We start from the raw sequence: 17,322 nt of genomic DNA on the forward strand, positions 1-17,322 counted from the left end.
TGAGTATGACGGATATGATTCATCATGTAACAGCTATAACACGGAGAGATAAGTAACTAGCTCCCGTTCGTCAATCTAATGTAGGCATGTATTCCGTATGTAGTCATACGTGCTTAGGGAAAATAACTTGCATGACATCTATTGTCCATCCCTCCCGTGGCAGCGGGGTCCTAATGGAAACTACGAGATATTAAGGTTTTCCTTTTAATAAAGAACCGGACCAACGCATTAACACGTGGTGAATACATGAACTCCTCATACTATGGTCATCTCCGGGAGTGGTTCCGGCTATTGTCACTCCGGGGTTGCCGGGTCATAACACATAGTAGGTGACTACAACTTGCAAGATAGGATCTAAAACACACATATATTGGCGACAACATAATAGGTTCAAATCTGAAATCATGGCAGTCGGGCCCTAATGACAAGGATTAAGCATGGCAAAGTAGTAGCAACATCAATCTAGAACATAGTGGATACTAGGGATCAATCCCCGTCAAAAACTAACTCGATTACATGATAGATCTCATCCAACTCATCACCGTCCAGCAAGCCTACGATGAGATTACTCACGAACGATGAAGAGCATCATGGAATTGTCGATGGAGAATGGTTGATGATGACGATGGCGACGATTTCCCCTCTTCGTAGCCCGGAACGGACTCCATATCTGCCCTCCAGATGAAGAACAGGATGTGACGGCGCCTCCGTATCGCAAAACGCGATGAAACCTTCTCTCTGATTTTTTTCCGGGCGAGACGGAAGATATAGAGCTGAACTTGGGGGCAGTGGAGCCACGTGGGCCCCACAAGCCCACGGCGCGGCCAGGGGGTGGCCGCGTCCTGTGGGCTTGTGGCCACTGGTCCACCTCCTCGAGTGGATCTTTGCGCAGGTATTTTTCTTTTATTCCAGAAAAAATCTCCGTAAATTTACAGGACATTCCGAGAACTTTTATTTCTGCACAAAAACAACACCATGGCAATTCTGCTGAAAATAGCGTCAGTCCGGGTTAGTTACATTCAAATCATGCAAATTAGAGCCCAAAACAAGGGCAAAAGAGTTCGGAAAAGTAGATACGACGGAGACGTATCACCCACCGCGCACGATCGTCGTGATGGCGGTCATTGCCAGATGGGGTTGGCTGCGGCGGTAAAAGGGAGCCGGCTGCTGGGGAGGCGGCCGCGGGGGAGCCGATCCATTGGGAGTGGCGGTGGTAAGGGCCGTGTGCGTGACCTGGATCCGCGCCATCTTCAGGCACCTCTCCTCAAGCCTGAGGTACGCTACCACCTTAGAGAAGGTAGGCTCCGGGATAAGAGTCAGGTTGGAGGCGGCGTTCCTGAAGTTGTCGTTGAGGCCGGCGGTGAGAGTGGTGATGAGGAGCTCGTCGCTGATCGTCTCGCCAAGATCACGGAGCTCATCGACAAGCTTTTTGAGGCACATGCAAAAATCATCAATGGATGAATCAAGTTGCTGGCACCCATAAAACTCGACGTGAAGGAGGACCTCGCGCTGGAGTTTGTTGTCGGTGAAGAGGCCGTTGAGCTTGGTCCAGACGGCGTAGGCGTCGTCATCATCGCACACCACCGTGTGGAAGAGATCTTTGGAGATGGTGAGTTAAAACCAGCGGATGATGGTGGCATCGAGGATCATCCATTCCTCGTCGTTCACCATGTGTGCCGAATCCACGGTGCCATCGATGTGACCGTGGAGAAGGTATTCACGGAAAACCAAGGAAAAGTACCTCTTCCAGGCGGAGTAGGAGCCAGTGGACTGGTCAAGAACCACCAGCACGAGGTTGAAGATGTTGAGACCGCGAACGAGGGTGACATCCGGGCCAGCGAATGTATTGCTACCGGAGGAGAGCGAGGAGCGCGGAGAGGCCATGGCAGCGAGCGAGCGGTGGCGGCGGGAGATGAAGGGGTGGGGTGGCGAAAGTGGTGTAGACGGGAGGCGGCGAGACGAGGCGGCCGCGGCAACGCAGGGAGAGGCGGCGGCAACGACGGGTGTAGTGGCAGAGAGAGGCGGCGGCTGCGCGAGAGATGGTGCGGTGGCAGCGGCTAGGTCAGAAACGTGGAGGAAACTTTTTTTTCGAGAAAACGCAAAGAGCCTTGCGTTTCTTTGTATTGAAAAGAAGGGAGATTACAGCCTCCTAAGAGGTGGTTACACAATTGTTACAGGGTGGTTTAGTGGACATCTCAGGATGGGGGCAAGACTACCCTAAGCCCTTTGTTCCCGGCACTAGCCCAATACCTTATCTCATCCTTGATCCTATCCAAGAGCTCGTCGAGCGACGGAGGTATATGGTCAAAGACACACGCATTCCTATGCTTCCATATCATCCAGGGCACCAGCAGCGTGGCAGATCTCAGTGCCTTGCGGAGCGATGGTGGAGTGGCATCCCTCGCCCTCATCCACCAGTCCTGGATGGAGGCATCGTGCTCCGGCAACGGGGCCGGTAGACGCACCGAGGATAGTGTCTCGTGCAAGGCCTGCCGCGCAAAGGGGCAAGTGAGCAGCAGGTGTTGGATGGTCTCCGGCTCTTGGTCGCATAGCAGGCAGCGGGTGTGGTGGGGAAGGCCTCGGCGCGCGAGCCTTGCCGCAGTCCAGCATCGGTCTAGGTTCGCTAGCCAGTGAAAGAACTTGACCTTCGGAGGGGCCCAACCCTTCTAGATGAGCTGCCATGAATGGCATGTCAATGATCCGTGGAAGGTTGCCCGATAACAAGACCTCACCGAGTAGATGTCGTTGGCCGTCCACTTCCAAACGTGGAGGAAACTGATACCATGTAGAGAATTAGGTTTGAGATGTGCAACACTCAATATTGATTGGATGCACTAGACACGTATATATAGGTATAAGATGGGCCTCTATCTCAACTATACAAGGAACTAGGAGGTGGGCCTATGACACAATACATGCACAAATATATATTCAACACTTGATGCCACATTTGTAGTGAAACTAGTCAACAAGCTTTCTGTCTTAGTTGTTGATCACCTAAGTTGCATATACTCTAGTGGCCTGATGATGATGAAGGGGCCGCGCTAAAGGTAATAACATGACATTTATGCACTGCCATCATAAGAGTGAGGAACTCTTTCGCATAGGTGAACAACCGTTGGTTGTGCATGCTGAGAGCCTTATTGAAATAAGGCATGGGATGGCCCTCTTGTATCAACACAGTGCCAATGCTCATGCCTATATCTGGCCATGAGCAGCCCGGCCCGGTTGGCCCGGCCCAAAAAAGCTCGACCCGGCCCAGCCCAACCTTGCCCATGGGCCGGGTTAGGGTCTGAATTTTGAACCCGAAGAGTATTTTGGGTTGGGCTTGGACTTGTTGTTTTTGCGTTTTAAGGAAGGGACCTGGCCCGAGGCCCGAAGCCTGACGAAAATTAGCAGTGATGGGCCGGGCCTGGGCCTGAAATCTAGGCCCGACGGCCGGGCTGAGCCGGGCTCAGGCCTAGGTTTTCTGCGTCGGGCTTGCTCTGGCCTGGCCCGAGGCCCGGCCCGGCCCGAGAGATGGCCAGATATACTCATGCCACACGTCGTCCGTCTTGTTGGAGAAGGGCAACTCAAAGTTGGGTAGTGCATGAATCGGTGCATTGATCATGGCGCGCTTGAGGAGGTCGAAGGTCGCTTGCGCCTTCTTGGACCAACAACAAATGCCTTCTTGCCGAGCAAGTCCCTGAGTGGCTTGGCGATGATCCCGTAGAAGGGCACAAACTTGCGATAGGCGATAGCAGCTGGTCTATCCGAGGAACTCCGGGAGCTCAGTGGCGTTCGTTGGAGTGGGTCACTTTTGCATCACCTTCGTCTTGCTCTGACAGAATCACCACACCTCCGGCCACCGGCGGCCGTTTCAAACTTTTTGTTGACGTGGTTTGCTCTGGGCGCCAAGGTACCATTCCAAGCACTAATCATACCCTTGGTGATAGCTGCATACATTCATCCTTAGACTCCTAGTGATACGTACAGGTCAGCAGTTCACATCATGGAGGACGTCTTACATCGTCTTCAAGAATCTGTTCACTACACCTTGTCTCCCGAGCTTGGCTGACTCTGGATATCCTGAAAACAATATTGGCCACAAGGAAACATGCAGCTCAAGCAAGTCTCCTCTCCTGAGAGTATCCCCCTGATCATATCACATATTCGCAATCATGAGAAGTATGCCCATCGACGCACCGCGTCCTGTCCTGCCTGTAACTATTTATTCCCGTCCACTTTGCCCTTGGTTTACTCATACATGCCAAGAGTGTGCCCTACCTGCTGATTCCTCCACAAATACACACGCCTATTGGCCGTCATAGAAAGGAGGGGAAGAAAGAAGAAAAATATGCTCATTTCCATTACTCAGAGCAAGAAAACAAAAGGAAAGGAAATGGAGCACCAACTATTTCGCAGGTGACAACAAAGCTTATCAAAAGGTGCATTTCTCATGCTGTAATTCCATTCGAATTATGGTAAAAGTTAGAGATAACTCCACAAAAAAATGACCTTGATTGCTGTTTTCTTGTAGCGACTGTCAGCAATTCTGCTGATCTAATCCATTTGGTCACTGCAAAAACTGAAGGGAAACCCAGTAAAAACATGACTCTGATGAGGGTTACGCTCCCTGCATAGTCCGGAACTGCAGATGAACTTTCTCCTAGTATTTGAGAGCATCAAAGGCTTAACCGCCAGGTCACCTAAGCCTAAAGAAGAACAAGAAGATGCAAAACTCACACCTCGGCGATGTGGCGGTCATCTCGTTCTCTCTGGTTCTGACTGCTCACCATTATCAGCATCCTTGATGCTAGCCATGGCGACTGTAGACACCTTCTTCTCTTCCTCTTCTCCCTTGCTGCCACGGTCTCTGCTTGACATGGGCGTGGCGAGGTACGTAGGTTTCACGTCCCCGGCCATGACCACCAGTACCTTCTCCTCCCACGCTGGCGGCGGCAGGTCCGAGGCCACCGGCTTGGCGCCGTCAGTGGCGGAGCCTTCGTCTTCACCGCGGCCGGCGCTGCCCTCCAGGTACCCGGACAGCTTCCAGTACGAGCATGCGAGGATGAGAAGGGCGAAGGCGATGAGTCCGAGCATCGCGGCCAGGCCGCCGAAGAGGTACGGCACCGGCGAGTGCCACGCGGAATGCGCGGCGCCGGCGGCCAGTGGGGCTGCCACAGCCTTCGTTGCTGCGGCCGTCGCATTGAAACCCGCTCCTGGTCTCATCGTTTCTACACTTCTTGTCGATATGTTACTCCTCAGCAGTGGGAGTATGTGTGAGTTGGTTTTCTGCTGTTCTTGACCGGTTGTTAGTAGTACTTGGTATAATAGCGTGGGGGGCCTAGTGAAGTGTTAGAGGGTCATTTATAAGGAGCGAAACGGAAAAGAAGGTACGGAATTTGTCACGGCAGGGGTGGATTTGCTAAAGAAAAAAAAATAGAATACGAGACCACCTTGTCCTTCTCAGCTTGAGCTCATATAAAAGTGAACAGTTAAATATGTAAAAAAAATCTAGAAATTTCTGATGAAAAAGTTTGAAAAATGTTTGAACGGCTGCAAAGTTTCATTATGAAATGACATTTGTGAAGGTTGTGGCAAGAAAACAAATTCGATGTTCAATTTTTTATTTATTTTTGAAGTGGTGATTGTTCTAGCGCTCCTTGTAGCATGAACAAAGAGATCATCGGTGTGGAAACGGAACAGAGGGATTGATGGAATAATTGTTGTATTAGTTAAGCCTCGTGTGTGTGTCTATATATATATATATATATATATATATATATATATATATATATACATGATTATCTTGTAGTACAAGTCAAGGCAGGAACAAATTCTAGTCAATCACGTTACTCAACATCCCTCCGCGGTCACAATGGTAGCGACGCAGACGGTGAGACTGGAGAAGAACACGAAGGTAAGACGACGGTCCTCCCCCCACAGTCGTAACGGTCGATGTATCGCGGAAGATGTGGTTGGAGTGAAAACCGACGAGGTTGCTCAAGTAAGGCGGTAGCCCTTTGTGCGTTTGTCGAGGTAGCCGAGAGCGTAGGATGGTGTAGCCTTGGTCGAGGTAGCCGTGCGAAGAACGTCGTGGTCGATGTCGAGTCAGGGTAGCCAGTGTCGAGGAAGTCGCCGTGAAGCAGCGGACGCAAGGAGGCGTCGAGTCAGTCATGGGCGCAGTGGTGTCGAAGTAGTGATGCGCCGGGAAGGAGACGTAGTTGACGACGCGTTGCGCCGGGTTTGCCAAGCCCGGGGACACTTCATGGAAGAAGGTATGCATCGGTGTTGCCAGCACCGGGCATGCATAGACTGACGAATACAATGTTGACGATGCGTCGCTTCAGGTTTGCCAGGCCCGGGAACACACTGAGGACGAAGGACGCGGCGGTGTTGCCAGCATCGGGCATGCATAGGCGGGGACCTGCACACAACTTGTACGCCATGTCGAGGAGGCTAGCAGAGAAGGACTTGACGACGGTTGCGGAGAAAATTGGCGGGAAGACCTCTGGGTGGTGGCGTAGACTGCGTGCCGCGACGCTATGGCCCGAAAGGGCGGCACATCGGCGGTGCACGAGTCAGTGCAGTCACGGGGACGGCCTCGGGCGGCGGCGGGGACCGCATGCCGCCGCGCTACAGCCCGAAAGGGAGGAGTAGCGGTGGATCGGTGTCGGTGCAACCGCGAGGAGAACCATGGGGCGGCGGTGCTGTGGCCCGATGGGGTGACGCAGCGGCAGCCCCGTGCTCGATCGGTGGAGGGGCGCTTTACTCAGGACAGTCTTCACGGGATCGGTGAAGGCGCGCGCAACCGATGGGCCAGATCGGTCGCACGACGTAGCTGAGGTGGATCGCGGACGGGCGGGTGATCAATCCGACCGCGCGCGAGGTCGGGGACGTCGCTCGATGGAGGCGGTGTGGCGGCATCCGAGATGAAGTCGTCGATGACGATCGCAGCCGGAGCCGGCAGTCAGCCAGACGTAGTCGGCGAGCCCGACGCAGCCGACAGCTAGCAGCCGGCCCGAGGAAGCCGACGAGGCCGACGATCGGAGCCGGCAGTCGGCCAGAGGCAACCGATGAGGCCGACATAGCCAACAGCGAGCAGCCGGCCAGAGACAGCCGACGGGGCTGACACGGCCGACCCAAGGAAGCCGACGAGGCCGACGCGACCGGAGCCGGGAGTCGGGCCGACGCAGCCGATGCGCGAACTTACGAAGCGACGGCGGAGGCGGATGGTGATGAAATAGTCACGGTCGGAGAAGGGCGACGACGACCGATGCAGGACGATGACGGGAAGACACACGGTCGACGACCAGTAAGGGCCGCCGAGTTGCGTGAGGCCGCAGTGTTGGTGTAGAGGTCGTATCATGCCGATGTCGAAGTAGAGGCGCGGTGGTCGACGACAGGGGCGGGCGACGCAAACTGATCTTAGATTGGAAAACCAAAAAAGAAGAACTCTAATCAAGAGACCGGCAAAAGAGAGAGAAACCCGGATCAAGAGATTGGGAAAAAACTCTCTAGGACAGCCGGTCAACACGACCGGTGAACGAACCCTAGGTACGGGCGGCCCGGCGGTCATGGAGGCCGATTGCCCCGGAGGCGGCATGTGGGCAGAAGCGGTGGGCGACAGCTAGGTCTAGAAACTTGCGGCACATACCATGCTGAAAGGGAATAAAGGGATTGGTGGAATAATTGTTGTATTGCTTGATTATCTTGAAGTACAAGTTAAGGAAGGAATAAATTTATTCTATTTATGTTTTTTAGTTACTCAATAATTAATGTGCAAGCTCACCCACTTCACGGCACGCCACATAATGCATGCGTGTCACGTTCATGAATCAAGTTCGTATGGGTACTGTTATGTGAATTGTTGGAATAACTACAGTTTTTACATGGTAATGCACTACTTTGCTCTCGATGCACCTGTCAATGCCCCGTGCTCATTGTGAAGACGTTTTGTACTTCTAGGACATGTTTGGTTCTTCAATGAATAGTAGCTGCATTGCATACACTTATCAAACTAGCCTGGTTGAACAAAAATATCCTAAATGCGTCATCTGCAAGTTGTTTAGTTACCTGCATATAGGGTCCCTCCATTAGGTAATATGCAAGAACTTTGTTTGGTTGCCTGCATTGGCCAGGCGGCACATGAACATGATGTTTGGTTGCATACGACGTACACGGTGTGCTTACCTTGTACCCTATTTGGTGAGGTTACCCACAATGAACACACCTAGCACACCAGCGCCACAGCGTAGCAATGTCGATGAACTCGGCGAAGATGATGAAGTTATCCCCAACTGACGATCCGCCGTAGCACCTTCCACTTTGACAACTCCAACCTTGCCACTGTCAACATTGTTGCCTCCGTGCTTTAGCACCCAGTCGGAGTAAGCTTGTTCTGTTGCATGCCTAGTCTTGAACCCTCTATGTCTGTTGTTGCTATACGATGCCACTTGTGCACTGGCTTCTTTCCATGAACTGTAAACCCCTGGAGCCTTACCGATGAACACGGTATACCACTTGCCCTAGCAATGCACAAGATCAAGAGTTGAAGCAGCAAATCAACGAAGCACACAAGTAGAAGAGAAAAAGTAAAGCATGCATAATCATACGGCATAGCAAGTTCTACATAGCACTACCATCATGTTATCCTACCACCACATCTAAAAGAGGGTGTCGTCCTACCATCGCAAGTTCACCATCATCGTGAGGGGTTAGTATATACCACCTCATCAAAATATACAAACCATCAAATAGTTTTCCAGCCCTAGCCACACAAAATGTACGTCGTCATCGTCGTCGCCACCGTCATCGCCATCGCCGTCGGGGATCATGCACGCTCACAGGCAGCACTACTCTAGTACTAGTGCTTGCCCAGCCAGCTCCTCAGCCACATCACCCTGTGAGCGTCTGTCATGGCAACGAACCTAACACCCTGGGCCTTGTTGTCAAGCAGGTGGCTGAGAGCTGCCATGAGAGCCTCGTCGCTGAAGCCACCCTGGGTCATGACAACGCCATACGGGCCAGGGTGGACGTCGAGGGGCTTGCACTCCGTGATGGTTGTTGCCACCTCCTTCACCGCCTTAGTCATACTGCAAAAGACATTGATCTCCTCCTCCATCAGGCCTCCTCTCTTCCTCTTCCTATCATGGACGGGGTCAAAGGGATTTTCGAAGGGCTTCTCGAAGAGCTTGTCGAAGGGCTTGTCGAAGGGCTTCTCGAAGTGCTTGTCAGGGCCATCAATGACCTCGACACCCGGGGTCGCAGGGAAGTCTGGCATGGGAGAACCAAGAGGCTCCCCCAAGCCCATGGCATGCTTCCCTGTTGCGAGCCCGAAGGAGAAGATGTGCTGCATCTGGCTGTAGTTTTGTATGGGTGTGTTGAGGAACTCAGCGTCCCTTGGGTGGTCCTAAGAATGAAACACAAGTGTTGTTAGTTGCGATTAGGAGTAGGCAATGGTGGAGATTATGAAAAGGAAGAGGGTTGTGAGCTAACCGCGACATGGCCGGCGTAGCGCTTTGCCTCTAGAACTATGGAGCAAGTGTTCTCATCCCATGAGGCGCCGCTAAGGTCTCCCAGCTTGGACACTTGGATCCATCGACTTCTCCACTTCCTCAGGTGGTTGTACATCTGGGTGGCGGACACGTCCTGCCCACAGAACTCGAACACTTGCTTCGCAACGATGTTCAAGTGCACCTCCTTGAAGCCCTTGTCAGTCCTAACTCCACTAGAGATGAGCTCACACATCTTGTTCAACACGAACGTGGACATGAATGGCTGCCACTTCATGTTGTTTGACCTACCATCCTTCGTTGCCTTTGCTGTTGCAGTAATAGCAGCAGGATGAGTTTGTTGAATGAGCACTACTGGTACATAGACAGAATTAGACGCGAACACCTCTGAATCAGGTGCCATCTCGGACATAGGTTGCGAGTCCTCGACAAACGATGGAGGGAACTGGCTGTCCGACAGAACAAGGGCCTGACTAAATCTTGCGTCTGTGTGGTCATGTCCTACAATCGTAGCACACATTGACAGTAAGCATAGCACAAAACATGCCGGACAATCCATGAAAGCAGGAGCATACAAGTACATACTAAGCATACCGCACAATTATAAGAAGGAACATACATCTACAACAAAGAGCATGCTACAAATGAACCACCAATAGCTACAAATCACAAATCTAAGCACGAATAAACACAAGCACAAGGTTCAACTTCAAACTCTACTACTAATCTAGCCTACCATATGCTTGAACATCTAACCCCGCCACAAATTGCAACCGGAGCATAGCAATCAACGATATGAGCTCACAGATCAGAGCACTAATCAACCATGCATGTACATCAAACCCTAGCTGGAGCTCAGATCTAGCTAGAAGGAACAGAGAGAAAGGGGGATTGAACTCAGAGATGCCATGGATGCAGATCGAAGACGAGGGGGAACAGTCGTAGAAGATCACCGCCGGTCGGTGAAGGACCGCCAACGCCGTGGACCGTCGGCCGATGAAGATGCGCCGCTTACCTGCTCGTCGGTGCCGATGCGCGTCGGTGGGAAAGCTCGAAAGGGGGGACAATGGTGGCGGGAGTTGGGGCGGTGAGGGAGGGGGCTAAATAGGGGCGGACTCGGCGGAAGGTGAGCCGAAATCCTCCCGCCGATTTTTCGGCGACGCGAGCGAGCTCACGCCATCTCCCTGGTCGCATGAGGAGAGAAGCGTGTCGCCCTCCCCTGCGTCACTTGAGCGAGGCTCGCGAGCTACTGCCGATTCGGGTGTTCCCCCTGGGTCTGGCCTGGAGTTGCTTTAAGGTTCGTGCCATGCAGGCCGCACAGTAAACGCAGGCAACCAAACGGACCATTTTCTTCCCGCACGGGCTAGGCTGGGCCTAATGCAGGGAACCAAACCCGCCCCTAAAGAATACTTCCATCATGTGCCAATTACATGTCTTCACTCTTTCACGCGTCTGCTTTATGTAAAGGAGATGCAGAGGAGAAAGGTTACATGCAGAACACATAGCAGTACACAAAACATACACACTCTAGTGGAGTTCCTAGTCCGAGTGGTTGCGTGCGTATAGTTCTCCAAGAGAGCTGGCCTTTGAAACCGCGTCCCTTGAGAACCTGAACCGGATGAGAGGTGTAAGGTTTTTGGGAAGCGTCTTGGCAAGATTACTCGTTCAAGTTTGACTACATCCACAATGTCTACCAGGAGTTTCTGATGAACGTGTATGTTTTGAATATCTCTTTGTTGACATGTATTTTTAGTCCATACGTTTACATGCTAGATGTTCCTAATTTTCCATATGAGGTTTTCTATGTCAGTAATCTTGTGATGATGCTAATCTGAATTAAGACTAACCGAAAAGCACCTATTTCCTAACAGAAAGTCGGTGAAATTCGTGCTCCATAGGCCATGGGCTGCGATTTTTTTTCTTGTCTGAATAAATTCGGGGTCCAACTATGTCACATCTAGATGTAAGATAATACCTCACATCTAATATGACATCATCATACATTATGACCCCCACCCCCCTACCTCTGACACACACAACTAAAATTGCTTCCTACCTCCTGATCCCGGACGACCTCTAGGCTTGTTTGTTTGTTGCTGGCCAAACCCATCCCCTTGTGTGTGTCCAGAAAATTTGCCTATTTCAGATAGCACATCATCCCTTTCTCTGCGCGGTTGTAGTTACATGATACTCCTCCTGATTTCCCATCGTAGGACAACTTCTGTGTTGCTGGTCTTGGAGAAAACTCAGTGAACAGATAGCTACATCAGTTCATAGTAGTATGTGTGTGGGCGTTAGAAACAAAACAAACAACCATGTAGCAAGAAAAAATAGTGCATGAAAATACAGCGTGCATCGATCGTGTGTGTGCGTGTGCGTGTGCGTGTGTGCCTTAATGACTTCATACCGGTGTGTTTGTGCAGCTATACGCAGTGTATCGACCACAACATAAATTAGTTTCTTCAGTTTTTGCATATTCAGATAGCCTACTAACCATGTCCAAGTGTTTTGACAAGCTAAAAACTGAAAAAACACTTAACAAGTAGCCCCGTATTCTCAAGTAAGAATTAACCTAGATACTTGTACATAAAAAACCTTTATCTTCTAGTAATGCCAAAATGCTGCATCATTTGTTGAATAGACACCTCAAAGAGAGCATCCTCATTTGTTCCTGGGAAAAGCACAAAAAAGGGGAACACTTTAGGAAACAGCTTGCTAAGTTACAACAATATATCAATATCTTCAGTGGCCTTCTGATTTTGTCTGTTAAGCACGACATTCAGAGAAAAGAAAATATAAGCAGAGCAAATAATGATTGTTAACATCATAATTTTGATTTTGGAAACCTATTTGGCTGCAGGTCCTGAAGATATCTTTGCAGGGGCCTACATTGGTACTCAGGCAAGTGAGGCTCCTCTTCGATAATTCATATGAACCCAAAAAAAGGAAAACAGAAAAATCAACTCACTGTGTATTCTTGGTTGCAGCATGGGCAGTCGCAATATCCTGTAGATATGTTTGAGCCTAGCTTTTCTGGAATGCAGAACAACTGAACAATGTGCCAATGTTCCCCCCTACTCATTGCCTCCTCAGGTTCATGAGTTTTCTTGTATCCTAACAAAAAATACAAAGCTTAGTAAGCTTCATTTATTTTTTGTGTGTGGGTTTTTTTTAGAAAAGGAGGATGACCCCCGGTCTCTGCATCTGGAAGATGCATGCGACAATTTTATTGATTATTCTTGAAAATCTTACAAAGTAGTATAATAATATGCCTGAATCCGCCATCTTGACAACATTTGTCGCTACTCCTATCCATATGATGAAGGGGTGCAAGCTGAGCCAAAAACCCAGACCTCTCACCTAAGCCTAACATCTAAAGCGAGAGGCCCCGACCGAGCCACATACCGGGTCAAGGGCAGGTCTGACGCACTCACATGTGTTGCCGCCACCATCTTTCACCGGTTCATCTTCAGAGCAGATTGAGGTGCTAGCGTTGGCAGGTGCCTCCGCCATCGATGCCACCAAGACGCCAAACGACGACCTCCACCTACGCGAGTCCATCTCCAAGCAGCGGACGTAGATCCATGCTAGGATAGGGCCGCACCACCGCCGTCGCCCACCACCCACAAGCGCCACCCAGCCCCAAGGTTCCCAAAGCGGCGCCTTCAAGAAGGGAACGACGCCGTGAGCGCCGCCGCCGCCCAACAGAGTTAGGGCTTTCGCCCGGGAGACCTAAGGGGAGGGGAAGTAAGGGGGTCAGTCCATACCGACGCCTCCTAGGAGGGGAACAGCGCCCTCAGGCGTCGCCGTCGACGCGGCCGACCATGGCCGGCCAGCGATTTCGCCCGAACTAGATCCCCGTCACCAGCAGCGCCTCCTGTACAGAACCGGCGACCCAAGGAAGCGCGGCCCGACCAGGCTAGTCCGCACGCCGGACATGGAAGGAGGGGATGCGCCAGATCGCGCGCACCGACCACCGCAGAAGCCGCCGCCGGCCGCCAACAACCACTGGATCCCGCCGCCGTGCGGCCCGGACGCCAGATCCACCGCCCGCACGGCTGCTAGCTTGCCGTGCCTCGCCCATGAAGCCGCCGCTCCAGATCCGAAGTTCTCCACGCAGAGGCAGGGCAGCCAAGGCCCCGCTGCCATGATCCTTGGCGCCCCGGGCTTGGCCGGCGGCTGCCTCACGCGGCGGCGAGGAAGGGAGGGGGAGGGAGAGTGGCGGCTAGGGTTGGGAGGGGGAGGGAGTGGGGAGGAGCAGGCCTTTTTTTTATGGGTAACTAACTAATAAGCTTCATTTATTATATGTTTAGGAACCCACTTTTGATGCTGGCAGATCGATTCCTGCCAGCACCAAAATAAAGGAAACGCATTCAACATGGGTATCAAACAAAACTACAACCAAAAATTCAGTAGAAACATCCACGTTCGGTAGGACAAATGCGGCTCTGCGGCATACATACATGTGCAGTTTGTGTAGCAGAACATATGCCTAAAAAACTGGTAGCTAGTTTATATAACAAGGGAAATCACGAGTACCACTGGAAAAATGGAAACTCCTCTAAAGCCTAGAATTGAGTAAATCACTGTGGTAGTTGATGGGTGAGGAGAGGACCGTCTGAAACATGGTCCGAACTTGGGTTTTCACTTGATTGACAAAACCTGAATCAAAAGCAAAACACAGCGTCGTTGGTGCCCGTCGAAGCACAGCGAAGTACACACAAACCACAAATTAAAAAAATGCTCCCTGGCCGCTCGGGCCCAGGCAAAATCGTCACCCCCCTCGCACGTCCCAACCTCCCCAACCCACCTCACCCATCGTGGTGAGCCAAAATTATCATTTCAGTTGCATTCAAATCACTTGCAAAAAAACACTGCAACTTCATTGTAAACGAACCCCCTCGGCCATTAATTATAGTTTTCTTTTCGTTTCGAACACTGACTGGAGTTACATATTGTCTGAATGTGCACACTCTCTGAATTTACTGCCCGAAAATAAAAAACAGTGCGAATTTACAAAAAAAAACACTCTTAACTTACAGAACAAAATGAAATCAACAATGTGGGATTCAAACTCCCATACCTGGGACATGAAAAAAAGTGAAAATCAACAGAGTGAATCCACAGCTTAAAACTAGCTTGAACACTCTCTGAATTTGCGTTTGTTGGTGCCTGCGGAAACACAACCCACAACGAGCTCGACGGCTGGTGTCGTTTGTTGGTACCTGAGGCAAAACAAAAGCAAACTCCACACGGGGCTACTCGCCCACCCTATCTTCTATTCTTAAATAGCTAAAACCCATTATCTATTTTTCCTCTGCCACATCATCAAATCATGCATGTAGTCATAAGTTACTTTTTTTATTAATCTTTTCATGCAAAACATACCCTCATGCATGAATTTTTTTTCTAGGTAATTAAGCAAGGCATTTTTATAATGTTTTTTTATTAACATTAATTTTTTAATATTTTTCCGTAGCAACGCGCGGGGCATCTCTAGTTATGATAAGATTTGCTGGACATAACAGCGAAATCATGGCAGGAGCTCTGCCTTGACATCATATGGAAGACTTGCGGTGAAGAACTGAGGAAGCACATAAACATAGACAATAGTACAATGTTTATATTCGGTGATGCTGACACCAGTTTTGAGTACATAGTTGATAACTTGATTGATAGTGTATCATACAAAATTGTTTCTCTGACAAAGCTACGCAACAGATATCTGAATCTGAATCTGTACACGGTGTTCCGCCGGGCGCAGAGTGTGCCCTTCTCTCTGTCTCCCACTGGATCATGCCATCTGCCTGACAAGATTTCGCTTGAAGACTTGGGCTGGCGGCTTGGCCTGATCATGCCTTGGCGATTGCTCTGAATGTTCATCTGCTCTCACACAACGCCCTGTACTGAAGCGCTGGGGTGGATATTGCTGCTGGGACAGCATTGCCTCTTCCTCTCAGGCGACGATCCTGCTCCCGCCGCCCTCTTGACGTCCCTGGAGTCGCCGGGAGCAGACAACAACGGAGGAGAGTCGCTCTCGGCGGCGCGCCTCCTCTTGAGATGCCCAGCGGGGAGGATCTGATCCAGCACGTAGGACGGCAGGTCCTTCCTCCGGGCGTGCGAGACCTCCAACTCCATCCCGGGCCTCCAGAACTCGTACGTGTACACCTCCTGCTTGAACCCCTCCGTCGTCGCGCGTAGGTCGAACGGCACCTGAGGCTGCTGCTGCTGCTGTAGCTGTGGCTTGGACAAGCCCACGAAGAACGATGCCGTGCAGTGGTGATCATGGGGCTTGGCGGCGTAGGCTTTCGGGTTGGGATGGCAGAGCAGCATGCCGCCCGTGGCCATCTCGACCCTGGTCACCAGCAGCCTCAGCCGCGACTCCACCCACCCCTTCCACTCCCGGAGGTCGGCCTCCCCTCCGGCGACCTTCACGTCCACCTGCAGGTAGCTCTTGTACGCCTTGAAGAACTGGAACGGCTGGAACAGCGCTTCCCACCCGACGGCGCCGCCGGCCTTGAGGATCTCGTGGCAGATGCCGTTGCCGATCTGGAGCTGCTCCGTGATGGTCCGCAGGGTGGCGTGCGAGACGTTGTAGCACGAGTTCATGCATGGGTAGGCGGGCGTGATGACCGGCATGAGGTGGCTCTTGTCCCGCGGGTTCCGCCGCGGGTCCCATACGGGCAGCCGGAGCGCGAGCTCGCCGCCGTCGTCGTGCTCGATGTCCTGTAGAAGCACCGGATTGGGCCACTTCCACTGCGCGAAGATCTTGAAGAAGCGCGGCACCAGCATGCTCGGCGACGCGTTGGGGTAGAGCTGGCACACGCGCGCCACCAGGATCGCCCAGCCCACGCCGCCCAGGAACCCCATCACGTTGGAGTAGATGCCGCGCGCCTTGGCCCAGTGCTTGATGCATCGCAGCGTCGTGCGGAAGGCGCCGGCGTCCGGGACGAGACGCAAGAGCTCGTCGGCGACGCGCACGCCGTTGAGGCTGCGCGCGGAGGCCAGGTCCATGCCGCGGAAAACGGAGCGGTCGCGCAGGTCGAGGTCCCTGGGCACCACGGGGAGGCTCACGCTGGCGTACAGGAGGTCCACCTGCACGCCGCGGAATCGCATCTTGATGACGGGCACGTGCGCGCGAGGCACGGGCTGCAGCTCCGTCACCGCCTCCGTCTCCGCCAGCACGCCGCCGAGCACGGCGAAGAAGTCGTGGTCGCGGTTGATGTAGGAGGGGCCGACGACGAGGGCGTCGATGTCGGAGCCGCGCCCGTGCACGCCGAGGCGATAGGAACCGAACGGAATCACAAGGCCGGTGGCCTGCTCAACCATGCCGTCGGGAAACCCTCGCTGAGCGGTGACGCGCTTCACCCACCGGTCGACGATGGCTTGGAGATCGCGCAGCACGTCCTCGCGGGCCGCCAGCTCGTCGGAGGTCTCGTACAGGCCGGCCTCACGGAGAAGGCTCTCTAACTGCGTGGAGCTCTCGAGGTCTGCCGGCGTCGGGCCAACCAGCGAGATCGCCGACATGATCGCGGATGTGCCACCGGTAAGCCGCGCACTAGAGAACGCTCATACGTACTACAGTACTAGATTATTTATGATAGTGGGACGGGAAGTTCTGGTCGGGATCGAATTCGGATTCAGAAACTGGCCCACACGTTGCGTACGTGTTGCAAACGAATGGTTTGAGCAAGATCAAGTTCCCTGTGGCAAGTTTTGGGATGCAGCAGGGCACAGGTTGAATCCGACTCCTCCTTCGCTTCAGCTCATGGATGATTATATATCTCGGACCTCTGAATACAAGCAACTTTCCATTGATTTTGCA

At 52.3% G+C, this 17,322-nt stretch overlaps 2 protein-coding genes across 2 annotated transcripts; both read right to left on the reverse strand.

The window, feature by feature from the left end:
* Nucleotides 1-4,323: 4,323 nt before the first annotated feature.
* On the reverse strand, nucleotides 4,324-5,399 carry LOC123451149 (protein GLUTAMINE DUMPER 2-like). Its single transcript, XM_045128154.1, has one exon. The coding sequence runs from the start codon at nucleotides 5,209-5,211 to the stop codon at nucleotides 4,744-4,746; it is 468 nt and encodes a 155-aa protein (XP_044984089.1). The 5' UTR covers nucleotides 5,212-5,399; the 3' UTR covers nucleotides 4,324-4,743.
* A 9,825-nt stretch (nucleotides 5,400-15,224) lies between these two features.
* On the reverse strand, nucleotides 15,225-17,122 carry LOC123451150 (nuclear poly(A) polymerase 4-like). The gene has a single exon (XM_045128155.1). It carries the CDS (start codon nucleotides 17,022-17,024, stop codon nucleotides 15,387-15,389), a length of 1,638 nt encoding a protein of 545 aa, XP_044984090.1. The 5' UTR covers nucleotides 17,025-17,122; the 3' UTR covers nucleotides 15,225-15,386.
* Nucleotides 17,123-17,322: the final 200 nt, after the last annotated feature.

This window comes from Hordeum vulgare, chromosome 4H (genome assembly GCF_904849725.1).
Source record: "Hordeum vulgare subsp. vulgare chromosome 4H, MorexV3_pseudomolecules_assembly, whole genome shotgun sequence".
NCBI classification, from domain to species: Eukaryota; Viridiplantae; Streptophyta; class Magnoliopsida; order Poales; family Poaceae; genus Hordeum; species Hordeum vulgare.

What these genes read in the sequence shown, in the direction of transcription:
- LOC123451150 (XM_045128155.1), bottom strand. Translation starts at nt 17,024, where the DNA reads ATGTCGGCGATCTCGCTGGTTGGCCCGACGCCGGCAGACCTCGAGAGC.
- LOC123451149 (XM_045128154.1), bottom strand. Translation starts at nt 5,211, where the DNA reads ATGAGACCAGGAGCGGGTTTCAATGCGACGGCCGCAGCAACGAAGGCT.